We start from the raw sequence: 17,531 nt of genomic DNA, 5'->3' as shown, positions 1-17,531 counted from the left end.
TTCTTCTGGGCAGAAAAGCAAAGCCCTGTGAAATGAGATGAACTCTCACTGTTAAAAGGCTGTTTTTAAAAATGTGCTTTTTCATACTTTACCAGAGAAACACATCTTACTAACTCTAAGACATACTTTGACAATAACCACTCCTTGATAAACTATCAAAATGGACTTTCATCTTTTAAAAAAATCACCCGCCAAAATAATTCCCACATAAATGATTAAAACAGCATCACATTTTAAAAGACATTTAATTTTAATAGCATATTTCAATGAAAAAGCAGCATACTTTGCCAATAAAACATTAAAATTATCTCTTCAATGTAAGACAATCAAACAACACCAAAAATAACATTATACATTACTATAGGAAATAAACCATCTATTAACAAAAACATGAAACCAGGTCATATACAGAACTCAAGACTTTGGAGAACCTCAAATGGAACAGCAATACAGCAAAATTTGTAAGAATATATCTATATGTGCATCATTTTGAATGAAATATTTACAATAGATAAGGTACCAGCCATCAAGTACCTATTTTTGTTGTTCCAAAAGAATTCGTCCAAACAATGTGAATTTACAAGCAGTGCACTGTCTTTCTTATAGTTCAAATTAGTTTTTCTACAACAAACCTCCAAAAGGAAAAACTGACAGATTCCTATAAATATTAAGATGTAGCCAACAAAGCAATTGAACCTGGAAGATTGAAATATCTTGGTGAAATCTTAAAATCTGGAAGGGCAAAAACCAAGTGGCAAATGCACCTAAAGCTAGAAAATGATGCATCATTCATGCTTCCAGTTGCTTCTTCTCTTCTGTTGTGTGTGTGTGTGTGTGTGTGTGTAAGGGTGAGTGAGAGAGCTCATGAGGGGACAGTGTGGGAATCCCCATTAAATATGTAACAAAGTAAACAATACTTTTGGACAGTGAATCAGGTCTACACGATTAAGACATCCATTACTGAGTGTGTGGACTCACAAATCAGAACACTACCAGTAAAAAACAAAGCAAAACAATCTTCATTCAAAGTGAGAATATACAAATGAGCCAAAAGGAACACAGTATAAGAGGAAAGCTGTAAAAATTCAGTAAACTCATCAAACAAATTTTTTTGAACATCACTAGCTATACGTTTCCCCTTTCGTTAGACTAAAGAAGTTTAATTAATTAGAATGTGCACAAAATTAAGTTGCTAGAGAGATAAATTAATAATTTACAGAGGGTTGTTCTGCAATAATCTAATAATAGCTTTCAAGATCAGTGTACACAGCAGGCGTAACTCCTTTCTTAAGCATTAACACTTCAGAGCAGGAAAGGGGGAGGTAAGAACCACAATAAAAATATATATATATTATACAGTGTAAATGCAGAAAATCTGCCATCTTTTTTTAATTCAAAATATTTTAGAGATGTCTCTATCACATTAAGCATCAACTCTAGTTTAAAGTTTTAGTCCTAAATCAATTTCTATTTCTGAAAAATAGCTGCAAAGTGTACTTTTGAACTTGAATAATGGTGATGTCTGTAGGAATAAAAACAAATCTTACTTGATCATTCTGTGGACTTTTAAGGGCTGTCTCGCCTGACTTCCTGCAAACAGCCACACTTCCTCTGAAGAAGCCGAAGCCCAGGTGGGGATAAAAGGGGACAACTTTGCTACAACTGACAAATCCCATCTTTTGTTTTTCTTTCCTTTGAGAAACCGTTTCACATTCTTACCGGCTTGGGCTCAGCTGCTCGTTCTCTCGCTCCCTCTTGGATTCTCAATTTGTCTGGATTCACATTTACCGGAATTGTTTCTGGTGGCCAAAAGTGGAAAGAGACAGGAAAGAGGAGGGGGGGAAAGGGGACCAGGAGGGCCCGTCCCTGGAGGGCGAAAGGTCTCCTAAATGCCGGCGGAATATTTCATTCTTTTCTGTTTCTGCCTCTGGTTGCAGAACCAGACGCGCACCACATTTTTCTTAAGGTCTAGCTTCTCGGCTATGGCGGCGATCTTCTCGGACGAGGGCCGTGGCTGGATGGCAAAGTACGCTTCCAGCGAGCGCTTCTCCGGCGCCGCGATGGACGTGCGCTTGCGCTTCTTCTCCGCGCCGTTGAAGAGCTCCGGCTTGGTAAGCTTCTCGCGATGGGACTTCTCGGCCTCCTCCAGCCACGCCTGCAGGATGGGTTTGAGCGCTATCATGTTGTTGTGCGACAGTGTGAGGGACTCAAATCTGCAGATAGTGCTCTGGCTAAGCGATCCCACGCCGGGGATCTTGAGGTTAGCTAGAGCGGAGCCCACGTCTGCCTGGGTCACCCCCAGCTTGATGCGTCGCTGCTTGAAGCGCTCGGCGAAAGCCTCCAGGTCCCGCGGGTCGGCGTCCACGTCGCTCATGCAGCCCATGTGCGAGGGCAGCCCGTGCGCGTGGGCCATGCTGAGCGCTGCTTGGTGCATGGGGTTCATCGTGGCCATGTGCGGCGCGTGAGCCGGCGTGGACACCACGGCACCGTCGGGGCCCGCCATCGCGCCTAGCGCCAGCCCAGGACTCAGATGTTCCAGCAGCTCGCCCTCCAGCGCCTGGTGCGGCTGGTGGTGATGGTGGTGATGATGGTGATGGTGGTGGTGTGTGCCCGCCAGCGCAGACGGGTGCGAGATGGGCACGGAGGAGGAGGAGGCGGCCGACGTGCATGGTATGGTGTTCATGGTGTGGTAGGTGGCGTCTGGCTTGAAGGGGCTGTGGTGGGGCGGATGGTGGTGGTGGCTCTTGCTCTGGGAGACGATGTCCACGGCCGCCAGAGCCTCGGCACGGGCCAGCAAACTCTCATCCAGCCCGCCGAATATATTGCTCTGCAATTGCAAGTAGAAGGCACACATTACGCTCAGTAGGGAATTGTGCGCGCGCTGTCCGCAAGGCCCGGCCCAGGGCTCAAACGGCCGCCGCGCCTACAACATTCCCAGAACGTTAAAATAATAATAATAATAATAACAACAACAGTAATAATAAAGATCCTGAAAATCGGAGGTGAAGAGAAGAAGAGGGAAGCCACAGAAAGAAGCGGAGAGCGCAGGAGGAGGAAAGTGGAGCCTGCAGACACAACACAACACAACACGCACACAGAGCAGCATCCCAGGTCATAAAAATTAATATGAAAGGCAAGACCCGCTGAATACTTAAGAGAGAGAGAGGGGGGAAATTGGTTGGAGGTGTGGGGTGATTTGCTGTGCAGACATGAAAAAAACATCAAGCAGATAAAGGGGGCTGTCAAAATGTGCCTTTAAGCAGTGATTATGCAGAAATACTCACCGGTGGGGTTGGAAGACAGGCTCTCCGCATCGCCTCCGAGCCCCCGCCGCCACTGCCGCTGCTGCCACTGCTGCTAGAGCTGCTGCTCCGGCCTCCGCCGCCTCCGCCGCCGCCACCGCCGCCAGCATTACTCGAGCTGCTGGGGGAGCTGGCCGTGGGCGGCGCGGGCGCAGAGGAGCCGGGAGAGGCGCTGTGCAGTGCGGAGTACTTGGGCTCCACGTGCAGGCTGCCGGCGTGCGGCATGCTGAATGCCTGCTTGCTGTTCAGCGACATCATCATCATCTTCCCGCCCGCCGGGCGCTGCTCCGCAGAACGCTGACTAGCCCGGGCTGCCTGGACCCTCCTGAGAAGTTTCCAGCCGGAGCTGGGAAGGGTCCTAGGAACTTGAGCTCACCCGCCGCAGCCCTCGGCTCTTTATGCCTTGTCCAGGCTAAGTGGTCCTCCGCCGCCTCCGTGGCAGTGTGAGCGGATGCCGGGCTCTGCTCCGCGCGGGCTGTAGACCTCAGCGCCCAAAACTGGCCCTGCTCCTCACCGCCGCGGAGTTATAATCCCCTCTCCCCGCGCCTACCCCCGCGGCCCCCGCCCTGCGTCTCTCCCGCGAGCCTCAGCCCTCCCCTGCCAGGAAGGGCTGGCTCCTGCTAGTTTTCTTGAGTTGCCCCTGCTCTTTCTTTGCTCCCCCTTCGGCGGGTCCCTTCGGCTCTTCCAGCACTCGCCTCCCGCTCTCCCCGGCTCTCTTCGCCTCCCCTTTCTGCCCCCACACGCGTTTAGTTGCCGCCGCCCTTCGCTGAGTCCCTGCGGCTTCCACTTACAGTCGCGCCCCAGCTCAACCCCACCCAGCTGGCCAGGTCTGTGCTACGGTTGTCAGGCGGTGACAACCTACCTAAGGACCAGCCTTAAACCCCTGGCGTTCCTCCCGCCGGGTATCTGCTTCACCAGGAAAAGAAACTCCCAAATAAAGTTGTGGCCCACAGCAGCCTAGGGTGGGCTTTTCCCTGGACTGCTCCGAATGCCTCTTACCTGGCTGCCTCCTACCCCGCCTCCTGCTTACCACTAAGTTCCAGGATTCCGCCCCCACTTGGCCCTCCCCTACTTTCAGCTCAGTTGACCCTGATCCCAGGCTTTCCGCCACCACTGAGGACACAGAGGCTGCAGCCAAGCCAGTCCTCCGCGCTCCTTGGAGCTCCCACTGTGGTGCGCGCCAAGGTCGGCGCTCAGCTCTGAGACTCCTCGGACCGGCGGGTGCCTGGTGCCGAAGAGACATGGGGTCGGTGGGGCTGCAGGGCTTTCTCTAACTCGATTTCTCGCAGCTCTCAGCGGATTGGACAGCAGCAGAGCCAGCTCAGGTCGCCTGTGCGCATGCGACTGCCCCCACCCCGGTGTCTCTCCCCACAAACACAAGCGAGCGCGCGCGCGCGCGCGCACACACACACACACACACAAGCTCTTCTCTTGCCCCCCTTTTCTCGGATCTTCCTCCTCCTCCTCCTCCCTGTCTCCAGTACAGTGTGAGTTGAGTCTTGGGAGGATCCACTGGCAAACCTTGTCACTGGATTTATTATTCTTCATTAGCCACAAAGGGAGAGGGGCAACTGACTGAGAGGGAAGGCCAGAAAATGACAGAACGCATGTGCTGCCGAGTACCAGCCCCCACCCCAACAAACAAACACACATCCTCAGGGGCTGGCACAAGCCCCACTTATCTTCATTTCTACTGCCGCTGGGTGTGGAAAGAGCCTATTTTTAGCTGACACTTTGCTCGTACTTTTGTCCCAGCGCGGACCAGTTTCCCTAGAAGTGGACACACGCTCTTAGTTCCAGTTGCAAAAGGAGACAACCTCTCCTACACACACACACATACACACCCATGCATAAACACCTCGCCTTCTTCTGCTCGCTTCTGTCTTTTCTCTACTTCCCGCGATGTTGGGGGCTGCTGTCACCTCCCCAGAGCGTGGAAAGAGCAGGGTGCAGAAGAGACCCGGACGTAGAAACGGGCGGGTGGCCCTATCGGACCGGGTGACGGGAGCAGGTGCAAGCATCGGGCGCCTGGGGAAGGCGAGCAGGTGCGAGAGCAGGCGGCAGGCCTGAGAGGCGCTGGCGCTCGCTAAGACAAAAACAGTGGAAAGAAGCGTGGAAAAGGGGGACCCTCGGGTGGTCAGAGCCCGGAAGCCCCGAGGCGGCGGCGACAGAAAGTAGGGGACCTCCTGCCCACCCCCCGACCTCAGCTGGAAGGGATGGCGGGTTCAAGTTGGGAGCACTTTCCTCAGGAGTCGCTGGAGTGTTGGGAAGACAGCAGCAAAGAACGCGCGATGGGTTCTGTCCATGGTCCTTAACCCCCTCCGGCTTTCCTTCCACACTCGATACTCTCATCCGACTTGCCTCTCTCTTCCCCTGAGTGGAAGAAAATAATAAATAGCAGCCGAAGGGGATTCCAATGAGCAGTGTTTCCGAGTGGGAGCTGGGGGAAGTCTGGACATGGGACAGGGAGAGGGAGATGTTGACACAAATGAATGTGACTTGTGCCGGACGGTTGGAGTTAAGTGCTTAGGTGTTTAATTTCTACTTCAACAACAGCCAGGGTAATTTTCAGGGAAACAGAAAAAAATGACATTGCACAGCTCTCACTGTCTCAAGCTTCGAGAAATGAAATAAATCAAAGTTAAAAGCTTGAGTATCATTTAATTATAGTGCGAATAGCGCTTTGAAAGAAGTAGAACAACATCTCTAAACAAATTATGACTGGGCCAGGAAGGAATTATTAGATTGAAATTTCATTTAGGCTCGGGAGACAATGCGCTTCACTGTGTAATCTGCTATGCCTTATCTGATTTGTATGCTTAATTCAGCTTGACGAATTTATTAGTTTTCATAATAGTGAAAAAATTGAGCAGCACTATGGACTAATGCATTGTGTGTACCATAAATTCTATGTCATTGTGGAAAGGCTGAAGTCTATAGAAATCTTTTATTAATGTCGGTATAAGAGGGAGGATTTTCGTGCACGCTGTAGAGGTTCATGCCAAACTCCACTGCGCTGTGTCTCACTGGCCCATTAACATATCGTCATACTAATTAGACTACTTCATCAATGATATAATTTCAAACTTCAAATTATGTTCTAATTAACAAGGGTTGTCCAATTTGCTTAATCTTCAAAAGGCTTTAGATGGTCCTAATTAGTATTAACTGTTGAGCATCTTTAAAGCCTAATAAAAATCTGTTAAAATATTTGGGGTGTGTTTCCATCAGTCCTGTGTAAGGGCCAAGGGGCCTGAGTGAAGATGGAGGAAAGGAACAACTGGAAGACAAATATCTACCTAGTTCCCTCAGATTATTAGAGCAAGTGAATCATAGCAGAAACTTTTGGGTATTACAATTCCTAAATAGCGTGTTTATGAGTTTAAATAAAGGCACAAGAATATCAAGGAGAAAAACCACATGGGGAAAAAATTCTTCTCTTTCATTAGGTGCCTAATTAGATGTAAAGTAAAAGGCAACCCTGAGGAGTTTCCCAGGCATTATTGTGGCAACAGTCGGCTGAACTTGAATTGCAAAATCAAATATTTGGGATGTTTTGAACCTCTCTCTGACCCCTCCCCCCTTCATTGAGCTTAATTACTTGCAATAGTTGTTTTAATGTATGTTGTCACCTGGGAGTATTGAGAAATGCATATCGTTAATATGAATTAATCTTGATTTTAATAGCAACTGACAACTGATCTCCAAAATGCTAAACACTTGTCACCATTTCATATGGTAAATAAGGTAGTATAATAAATTTACGAAATAGAGAGGGCACTGTTGAAATGACTGGACAAACTTTGTTTGATATGAATTTTATTAACTAAAAGTATTTTAAGCAAAAAAAACTCCCATGAGAATTTTTCCTGATAACTAAAGTCCATATATTATTAAATTAATTTTAATATAATTAAATAATAATATTTGCCAGTGACATGTGAGTTCCAGATTGGGGGGGAAGGGGGAAGAAAGCCCTTTGTTTTCTGATTATCAAGTTGAGGTAAATTAGTAGGTGGTTGTAGAGTAATTCAAGAGTTTATTTACCTGTGTTTCTTTTCTTCTAGGAAACATACAGTTTTTAAAAGTCAAGTCACAGAGTTAGACTTTTCCTTTTCCCACTCAAAGTGAAAAATGAACAACAGTGATTGTGTTGCATGAGAGGAAAAAAAGCCATCGTTCCTTCATCACCAAGACCTGAAATCTTACAGCTTCTCTTTTCAAGAGTGTCCAGGATACCAATATCGTTGGGGTGATAGCGATAAAAACCCTTTTCGGGTTTGCCCCAGACATTGATGCAGAGTGCTCCAGGGAGTGTGGAAAGGGATCTATGAGAAGAAAAGACCACAGCCCCGGAGTTAGCAGGGGCCATCCACCCCTTCGGTCTTCTGCCAACTTTTCATTTGGCAAAAACCCAAGGAGAGGAAGCAAATGGCCCAAATCCGAAATCTGCTTCTTATGACCTCTACGTGCTGGTCTCTGCCCAAGCCCCGTCCGCACTTGTGCCTCCTCACACCTCCAGACCCAGCCTGGTAAACGGAAAACAGAGACCCAGACTTTTCAAAAGCAGTGAGATGGAAAATGCTTCAACTCGGTGACTGCAGGAGGCGCTCCTTTCTTTTCCCCAAGCTTCTTTGTTTGACAATAGCTTCTGTTTGTCCGCGGGCAGATGCGGACAGAGGTGAACAGCCTCCCCAGGGTAAGGCGGAATAGCTGGGGGTTCCACCCGGACTTCCAGGCTGCGAGGTCCCCAAGGAGGCTCCCTCCACCTCCACCCGGAAACCTGCCCGCGCCCGGAGCGATCCCGAGGGGAGAAATCCCTGCCTCCTCCTTGTATCTGTGCCCTAATTTACTATTAAAATTTTAAGTAGTGCATTCATATTTTACCGGACCTAATGTGGTTTATTAAATTTTAATCTATTAAGGGCAATGTGATTTCTTTGTATTTCTAACAATTGAACTGGTCTACCACAAAGATTTCTTAAAAGGCAGACCTGGTCCTATTCGCTCACCATTTCGATCTTGGGAAGGCAAGGGTTTGTGGAGGAAAGACAGAAAGGATAGATTTCCCAACCCATGTTTGGCATTATTGGGTTATCAAGATCAGCTCATCTGCTTCCGATTCTGAATAGAGATGATCTTCCTGAGCTCGCTCTGGACTCCGTGGCTTGAGGCAGAAGAGTAGAGGAGGGTTAAACTCCTCGGTGACCTCTGCTGTAGCGGAGAAGAAAAAAAGAGAGAGTGAGGAGGGAACTGTCCCTGAAACAGTTCTGAGAGGTCCTGGGAATTGCAAAGGCTTGCAAAGTTCAGGTGCAAGAGAGCACTGCTGGATTTAAGTGTGGAGACGGGGGTTGTGGAAGCATTTTGCTCCAACAGCTTTCCTTTTCTGAGTACGTCCACCAATTTTCCTTGCTTGTCTCTAACTTTCTATCTCCAACAGCACCTGAGCTCCAAGTCTCAGTGCCTAGAAGGAGCCCCTCTTTTGCTAAAAGATGTCAGACACCCCCTGTGCCCCAGGGCAGCAGCCTCCTCCTTTTGGCTAACTCTCACTCCCAACCTTCCAAAGCAAACACTTAGCGAGTGTCTCCGGAAATGTCTCAGTCCAACAGTTTCCAAATTCTTCTAGACAAATTCGAAACTGCAGGCTTACAACCTCTCTCCCTCCCTTCAAGGCCAAGCAGGGTTTAAGGGGGTCGGGGAACAAAAGGAAAGCGCGCTCCAGAGGGCACGCTCTAGGAGTTGCCGGAGACCTGCAGCTGGACCAAGGGCCTGCAGACAGAAAAGAAAGCGGCCGTTCCTTCTTTTCTTGGAAGAGGGAAGAGAGCAGAGCTCGGTTTCAAGGAAAACCGACTAGGAGAAGAGAGACAGACACTGGACGCAGCAAGTCCCAGCCCTGCGGATGCCCGCCCTCTGGTACCCCGGTGAGTTTGCCGAGGCGGAGTGTGGCCAGGAACCCTCTTGTGGGGACTGCTGATTGGACCTACCGGTTTTGACCAACCTTTAAAGCCTACACAACCCGCGCTAAGAAGCTAAAATCTGCCCCAGAGAAGGACTCAAGTCCTAGGCTCCAACGCCTCACGCTGCAGAGATCAGGGGCGCGAATTCACACGTTTACGCACGGGCGTGTGCGCGCGGACACACACGCAGGCACACAGACGCGCGGACACACGCAGACACCCACGTGCTAACGCTCACGCGCGCTCCCTCAGACTCCCGCTGCCCTCTCCCCTCCTCCTGCCAAGTTCCCGCGGAATGGGGGGCAGACCTCCGCGTTCTGTTCACAGGCAGGCAGCCCGTGTGGACTTGCCGCAGAGAAGCTGGTATTGTTCCTCACAGTGAACTTCCTGGGTCCGTGTATTTACTTCTCAAAGTTAAGTCTAGTCACGAAATCAAAACTTAAAGCATTGGAGCAATCAATGAACACTTTTGCGATCCATGGCGCCTTGCGCTTCCTGGAACTAAAATAAATGCAAGAAATCGAAACTTAATTACTTGAAAGAAATCCAGAAATCCCTCTGCATAATTTATCCAGTCATGTCTAGTAGCTTTTTTGTTCGGTGCAGTGTATGTTAGCTCTCTACTTTTGGCTAAAATCTGGCTCCCTGAAGTCTGTTCCTTGAGGTTCTCTGCCCCCACCACCACCACCACCACCTCAACCTGGGGATTTTGTCCTGCACTAGGCACCCGCGTCTTGCCCTGCGTCAAAGCTGATGGAGCAACATTTCTTTTCAAACGTCACCAACTGTAACGGTACAAGATTCCGTGGGACTGAGTATTGTGTGAGCAGTTTAAAATTTTTTTAATCGCACCCATTTTCTCTTTTTTTCCTCACTGTGGCTATTATTTGGATTTGGGTGAGTTGCTTAATACCAGATGGGACACCAGGCCTCTTAGTAAATACCAGCCAGGACTATTTCTCTGAGAGAATAGTGCACTGTGCACCATCAAAAAGTGCCATTCTGCTGATGGTGGAAAAAATGATTAAAAGATAAATTTTTGTCTTCTCTCCATGGCAGCTCTTTTTTTTCCCCTGAGTGTCATTATCTTCCTGACATCTAAGTACCAAGTATTTTTTTCTGACTGAATTACTCTTCAAGGTACTTAGTTGGACCACAGACTTTGGACACTAGTTTCTTCCTCTGATATCTGCTCCTTTCTCCTCTCCTTTAGTTTCTAATTGACTGAAAACCTTCCTATCTATAAATTGCTGAAAGAGCTCTCATGTGGTGGCACCAAATGAAATAGATGCTCCTGTATTCAGTTTTAAAATGCTAGCTAAGATCAAATGACTTTTGTACATATCAAGGCTCTGGTTCTGGGTACCACTGGGAGTTTAGAAATTGGTGATGACTAATGTTATGGGCAGAGGATAAGTATAACAGAACAGTACCTGAATATATTAGCATGGTGACAGTGACTCCAGAAAGGCAAGCTTTACCCAGACACCTCATAGAAAGCTGAAGTAATGTTATGAAAGAATGAAAAATACATTGGGGAACAGCTTGGAAACTGAAGTACATTTTGATTTAACTTACATTAACAGAAATGTAATGTAAAAGTGAAAGGATCTAACAAAACCATTAATAATTAAAAAATAATTACAGATAGTCTATCCTTACTATTCATAACCACTCAACACTTTAGACAAAGAAAACGGAATACTCTTAATGGGAATGAGATGTGAGCAGACTGCTAATAAGTTAACCAAGGACTGTGCATTTGTCAAAGGAGACAAGATTCTGTGCTTCCCCCACCTGCATATTTTTATTCTTTCAAAGTTAGCTTAGACCTTGGTCTTCCATCAGCAAATACACTAAGTACATGACAGAACTCTCTCTAGCAATAACAATGTAGATCTTATCAAGTTCTGAGAATCAGGGCAACAGATGGCTTGTCTATTAACCATTCTCATTGACAAATATTTATAGGAGCCTAAGAGATACATTCCTCTGTAACAGATTTTGGTTGGACAATACCATCCCACACGATTTCACAAAACAATGACCTTCTAAAGGCAGCAGTTTGCTCCCTGTCCTGTTTGTGATCACTTAAAAAAAAAAAAAAGATTAATCATCCTTGAAGGATTCATTGCCAATCTTTTTCTTGCACTCCTCACCACAAGAATTGTGCCCCTCTGTTAAAAAAAAAAAAAAAGTGAATGTAGTTTTTGTTACCTAACTAAGATTTATTTTGAGTATGTATTTTTCAATGCCCGAAGACTTTAGATCAGTATTCTATGCATAATCATGCAGTAAACCTTTAATCATGCACTAGACCTTTAAAAAGGAGTTAGCGAGAAGGTACAGTGACTCTAGTCTGATTTTCACTGCATATTCTCCTTTATTTTGTCTGAGAGACACATGGGACTGCCTCTAGAGTGCTCTGTTGACGTTTGTTTGAGGCACTGGGAGGAAATCAAAGCAGCCTGGTGGAAAGCAAACTTCACTGCCTCTTTTCAGAGATAAAGGGAAATCTTACAAAAGGAGAGATTTGCAGACATACAACTGGAATTCAATGAAGTCATGGCTGAGGCATCTGCTGGGAAGCCACCAGGAAGTGGAGACCTACAGCCCATGTCAAATCTTATGCATCTGAAGGATCTGAAGCCTCCTTCCTTCCTTTCCCATCCCCAGATGAATTAGAAACAAAACAGTATGCCTTTTGTAGGAAGCAGAAAAACCTAAGGAGAAATGCTAATAGGGTGACTGCAAAGACTATAAATACTTCTTAGCTGTATAAATATGAATTGAGTGCATAAAACATGTTAAATTCCTTATAGGCATCCACTCTTAATTTCTTTTCTTACTGCAGCAGAAGGACATTACAACAATGACAACAAACCGAACTCACCTTTAAACATTTATCTCCTCTCGAAATTTTATATACTGCCTATGATTTGCCTGTAAATATCACATATACAGAAGTATATGAATCAAACATAGAATTATGATATTTGTACCAAAATACGTTTCCCCCTTCCTTTCTCTCCTTTGTATGTGTATATAGATTACCAAGCTATAGCTCAACTGACATGAACTCTGGGAGATACTATAGCTCTGTGCCTTGGCAAGTTTTTTCTGATGTGCATAAGACTTCAATTTGCCCTGACATCATGACAAGCAATCTGTAATTGAAAGCATTAAGAATGTTCCTCGTACACAAACATTATATACTTTGTGATGTCATATGACCCTTTCTTTGGCTTTCAAGGACAAAGTAGTCATTATCATTATATTCATTTGGCAAATTTCTATCCTCTCATCTCATTGATTTCTCCTGGCCTCCATTGAAGACTTACCTAGTCTGGACCATATGATCAGTCCTTTCTGTAGCAACCCTGTGAGACACCATGGTCTCTTACTTTTTCCATATCAAACTACCCATTTTCTCCACTTTTATCCACAGACCACTGATTTCTTTCAAGAAAGAGAATAAGAAGAATATGCTAGCTTTTCTTTAAACTGTATTTACTATGTTCATGCTATCCATCTGTAATAGATACAGTAACTTGGCACTCCAACCTTTTCCTGGTGTGCAGAGTCTGTGAATCTAACCACTACTTTTCCCAGACTCTAGAGCTCAGGTACTGACTGTGACCGTGAGGCAGAAGTCCGGGTCATCTATTCTTAGTCGGTGTGAATGTAAGAGAAGTGTACTTCTTTTGAGCTAACAGTCTGTGCTGCTAAGATGATATATTCCCAAAGTCTGTAGTTTCACCAGGGTCTTTTTTACTCCCCTCCTTCCTGATTGTGGTAGAAGGCACAGCTTTCCTAGCAATCTCTGTTGTTGCACTGTGGCTCTGAGAGTCATCCCTGGAAGTTTAGCCTGTGTTCTGCCTTTTCTGCCTTTTCAAATATTTGTAAGCATCTGTATTCAGTCTCTCTCTGCTTAAAATAAAGGGGTTTCTGTTACTTATAGCTAAACACCTACTGATGCTCCAGCCTTAACATTATTTTCTCCACTGCTCAGTATCCTGTTTGCTTCCCCTTAGTTGCCTGTCTCTTTCACAGAATCTATTGCAAACATGTTCCGTTTCTGCCATCATAACTTTGAGCATAGCTCACTTTACAGTTTCCTAAGAAAATAGTTTGCTGTGACATGTTCTACCACCTGTTCTCCTGCCACCTGATCATTTTTTCTGTGTTTTCACCCAACTTCTCCTTTTCTGATTCTACCCTAAGTATTAACCTCCACACACACACACCCGTTAATCCTTCCATATGCTTCAGAATTATTACACTCTCACTCCTTCAGAACTTTAGTCGACCATTTTACTCTCTTTTTCACATCTTCAGTTTCTCCTTTCCAATCTATTTCTCCTTCTCTTACAAATGTATTCAAGATACATTGGCCACAAAATTCAAATTAAAAAACAATCTTTCTTTAAATTTCTTTCCTCAAATGTCTCAAATTTGAAAATGGGACCTTCATTTACCACTTCTGTTTTCTTATCACTCAATCTTTTCTTAACTTCTGGAGAGATTCTTTCTTTTTTTTTTGCAGTTTTTGCAGTTTTTGGCCAGGGCTGGGTTTGAACCCACCACCACTGGCATATGGGGCCAGCACCCTACTCCTTTGAGCCACAGGCACCACCGGAGAGATTATTTCAATACTTTATACTCTGCTAATGATGCTCCCTCTTAGGGTGCAAATGAACTTTTGCTTTACAAATTGTGTAGTACTTTTTCCAAAAGCATGGGTTTCAAATTTGGAAATTTCTGCTGGCTCTATCAATTACTCTCATTCTCATTTTGCTCCTCTGAAAAATGCAGGTGACAATAGTATATTCTTTCCTGCAGGTTAGTGAGTAGATTAGATGGCATAGCACATGTAAAGGGCTCATTGTACTTCCTTGAATGTAATAAGCACATAATAAATGTTACCTAATAATAGAACTATATCAACAACAGTCTCTGCAGAACGTGAGGGCTGGCAACTCTCTCGTTCTTGAAATAAATAGGCATGGATCTTAACATGTAGATCATAGAGAGGCAGGACGTGCCAGCCTCAGCAGAATCATTCTCTAGACCAAGAATTTTTTTTCTTGGTGTTCTTTTCCCACTTTTTCCTGTCCATCAAACAAGGTCAGCTCCCCAATGGTCCATCTCCCCAAGACTATTCTATAAAAAATGTGAGCTTATATATCTTTTATTCATTAACTCAAAGATTCATTCAGAGAAGCAAAAAGTTAATTGTTATTGATTATCTTACTCACGGAGACCCATATTTTTGTTACCATTTTTAACTTATTCCCTCAAAAGTAAAATCTGAAAGAAAAACATATTCAGTATATAAACCTGAGCATATTCAATATGTTTCCTTTCTGTGCACATCTGCCCTCTGAGACAATGTTTCTTTTTTGTTTTGTTTTGTTTTCTTTCTTTCTTCTTTCTTTTTGAAAGAGAGTCTCACCCTGGGTAGAGTGCGGTGCTGTCATAGCCAGGTTCCTGAACCTGAAATAGAACTATATTTCACAGGAACCTGAAATTCGAGGTCAAGTGATCCTCTTGCCTCAGCCTCCCAAATAGCTGGGACTCCAGGCACTTACCATAACACCCAGCTTGTTTTTCTGTTTTTAGGAGAGGTGAAATCTCACTCTTGCTCAGGCTTGTCTCAAACTCCTGGACTCAGGCAATCCATGTGCCTCTGGCTCCTAAAGTGCTAGGATTACGGGCATGAGCCACTGTCCCCAGCTCAGATGCTGTTTCTTTTTCTCCTTTTCCTTGGTTACTTTATCACTTCCTGAAAGGTACTGATTGCCTGAGGTTCTATCAGTTCTGTTTTTCCTCCTCCCTTACTAAGCCCATCCATTTTATAGTTCTCCTCTTACCAAAATGCCTTTCCAAACTCTATGATTCTGACTTCTGAAAGTCAGTTTCATGTTCCCAACAGTTTATTAGATTTTTCTATCTGGATATATACCCTACCTTCAAACTCAGTCCCTAAAGACCCATACGATTTCATTTATAAATTTATTACTTTCCATGTGTATAATCTTTTTCCTTTTCTGATCCTCCTAAGTGAGACAGAGAGACCCCTGAAGATGATGACTATGTTTAATCCTTCCTTGTGGCCTCCACATGGTTATCATTACATCATTGCATCCTGGATGGGGCAGGTGCTGGATACATATTAGCAGACTGACTGAATGAATGATCATACGATAGCAAAGGATGTGATGCTATGTGTCCAAATCTCACTGGTGCTTGCTGTCTTCAGAATCTTTTTCTGTTTTCAACCCACATTCACAAACAGATGACAGACTGGAAGAAAACATTTGAACTGACTTAAAAGTAAAGTGAAAAAACTAGATTATACAAGGCATTCTTGAAAAACAATGTAAAAGTAATCTGATAGAAAAACGGACAAGAGACATGAATGGGCAACTGACCAATAGGCAAAGCCAAGAGCTAACTAGGGTTAAAGAGATGACAAATCTTACTAAGTTACCAGATGTATGCCAATTAAAACAGTGAAATACCATTTTATAGCATCATCTTCATAAAATTGGAAAGCTAGATGATACTAAAAATATGAAGGATATGGGTAAGAAACCACCTGTAACATAGCATTGATATACATAATAATTAGATAGCCATTTTTGAAGAGTAAATGGGCAGTCTTTAGCCTACCAACTCCACTGTTAGGTTATACTCCAAAGAAATTTTTCTACAGATCCAAAAGGTGGCATGTTTGAGGACATTCCTGTAAGTGTTGTTCACAATGGCAGAGAGGTAGACACAGCAGACCGAAGCAATGACTCTTATGGCAATATGGAAAAGCCTTAAAATGTTGAGTGAAAACTGAAAAATATCTATAATGCCATTTACACACATATTTACAAAAACAGGTGTGTATCTTTCAAGGATCTATGTAAACAAGGACATATTCAGTTCCTTAGAATAATGTCTTAGTTTATTGTGCTTCTATAATAATATATCTGAGATGGAATAATTTATAAAGAACAGAGATTTATTTTTTGCAATGAACGCTGGAAGACCAAGGCACAGGCTGATGAAGGTACAATCTCTCTGCTTTCACAATGGCACCTTGTCATTGCATCCTTCAGATGGCAGAAACTCGGTGTCCTCATACAGCAGAAAAGCACAAGAAGGGAACCCACTCTCTTCAACCCTTTTTTGTAAGGGCCCTAACCCCATTCATGCAGGCTGTGCCCTCATGACTTAATAACCTCTTAAAAGACACACCTCTTACTACTATTACACTGGCAATTAACTTTCAACACATGAATTTTAAAGAGGACACAACTATTCAAACCAGAATGAGAAAGTACCATTGGCTGGTAAAAACGTAACTTGGACATAAATTCATTAAAACTTACCGACATATCAAGGAACTTAAGAGTTGATTTCCTGCTATGAATCCTACTTCTAGGAATCTGTCTTTGTTGCTGCCCAACCCACTTTAATATAGGTGGTTTATCCTAAGAAAACAATAGAAAATGCACACAAAAATGAAAAGTAGCATTATTTATAATAGTGAAAAATGTCCCCGAAATAGAGAAATAGCTTAGTAAACTGTACTGTGACCATACTATTAACTAGTATTCAGCCACTACAATTATGTGTTTAGAGAAAATTTAATGACAAAATGCTCTAAAGTAAAGCAAACATTTTAAAAAATGATTTTTTTGTTCAGAATAAATATAAAGCAATAAAAACGAAGTTTTTCATTTCACGTGTTATATTGTGAGAGATTTAAAACTGGAGGCAATTATCTGCAATATTTTGACATGCATATTGGTATCTATGTCATGTAAGACTGGATGGGAGATAACACATTTGCAAAAGGAAATATATACCTTAACTCAAGCTGATTTCTTATAATCTTAGTAGAAGCCACAACAACTAACAAACCAAAGTTATTTGAAATTTTACTCATATTAGCCTTCCTACCTCATTGAATTACTCTTTGTCATTTTTATGGCCTGAACAACATAGCTGAAGAAAAACATGGCTTTCAAATGGTGAAAAATACAAGGGATACAGCTAGAAAGTCTTTCTTAAGGAAAGCTCTTTTTGTACTTGTGCAATTTGAAATGGCAGCAATTAGTTTCTGAGCAGGACCTAATCATTTGCACAAAGAGAAAACATATCATTTTGGATATAAAAATCAGCATTTGATTTGATCAGCAAATTCCTAATTTAAAGAAAGAAAAATAGCTTCAGGGCTTGGGTGGGCCAGGAGTGACCATGCATGTGAAACACT

General features: G+C 44.1%; 1 protein-coding gene across 1 annotated transcript; it reads right to left on the bottom strand.

Moving 5' to 3' along the window:
• Nucleotides 1–231: 231 nt before the first annotated feature.
• On the bottom strand, nucleotides 232–3,801 carry POU4F2 (POU class 4 homeobox 2). The gene is made up of 2 exons (XM_053595469.1): nucleotides 3,285–3,801; nucleotides 232–2,827 (listed from the first exon to the last, which is right to left on the bottom strand). The coding sequence occupies exons 1-2, from the start codon at nucleotides 3,564–3,566 to the stop codon at nucleotides 1,886–1,888; spliced, it is 1,224 nt and encodes a 407-aa protein (XP_053451444.1). The 5' UTR covers nucleotides 3,567–3,801; the 3' UTR covers nucleotides 232–1,885.
• Nucleotides 3,802–17,531: the final 13,730 nt, after the last annotated feature.

The sequence above is a fragment of the Nycticebus coucang genome, chromosome 1 (genome assembly GCF_027406575.1).
Source record: "Nycticebus coucang isolate mNycCou1 chromosome 1, mNycCou1.pri, whole genome shotgun sequence".
Lineage (NCBI taxonomy): Eukaryota > Metazoa > Chordata > Mammalia > Primates > Lorisidae > Nycticebus > Nycticebus coucang.
The sequence above is the reverse complement of the archived record's forward strand: the minus strand, read 5'-3'. Positions and strand labels throughout refer to the sequence as shown.

Coding starts and splice junctions, on each gene's coding strand:
- POU4F2 (XM_053595469.1), bottom strand. CDS start 3,566: ATGATGATGATGTCGCTGAACAGCAAGCAGGCATTCAGCATGCCGCAC. Junction 2,828..3,284: donor CCTGTCTTCCAACCCCACCG/GTGAGTATTTCT, acceptor TTGCAATTGCAG/AGCAATATATTCGGCGGGCT.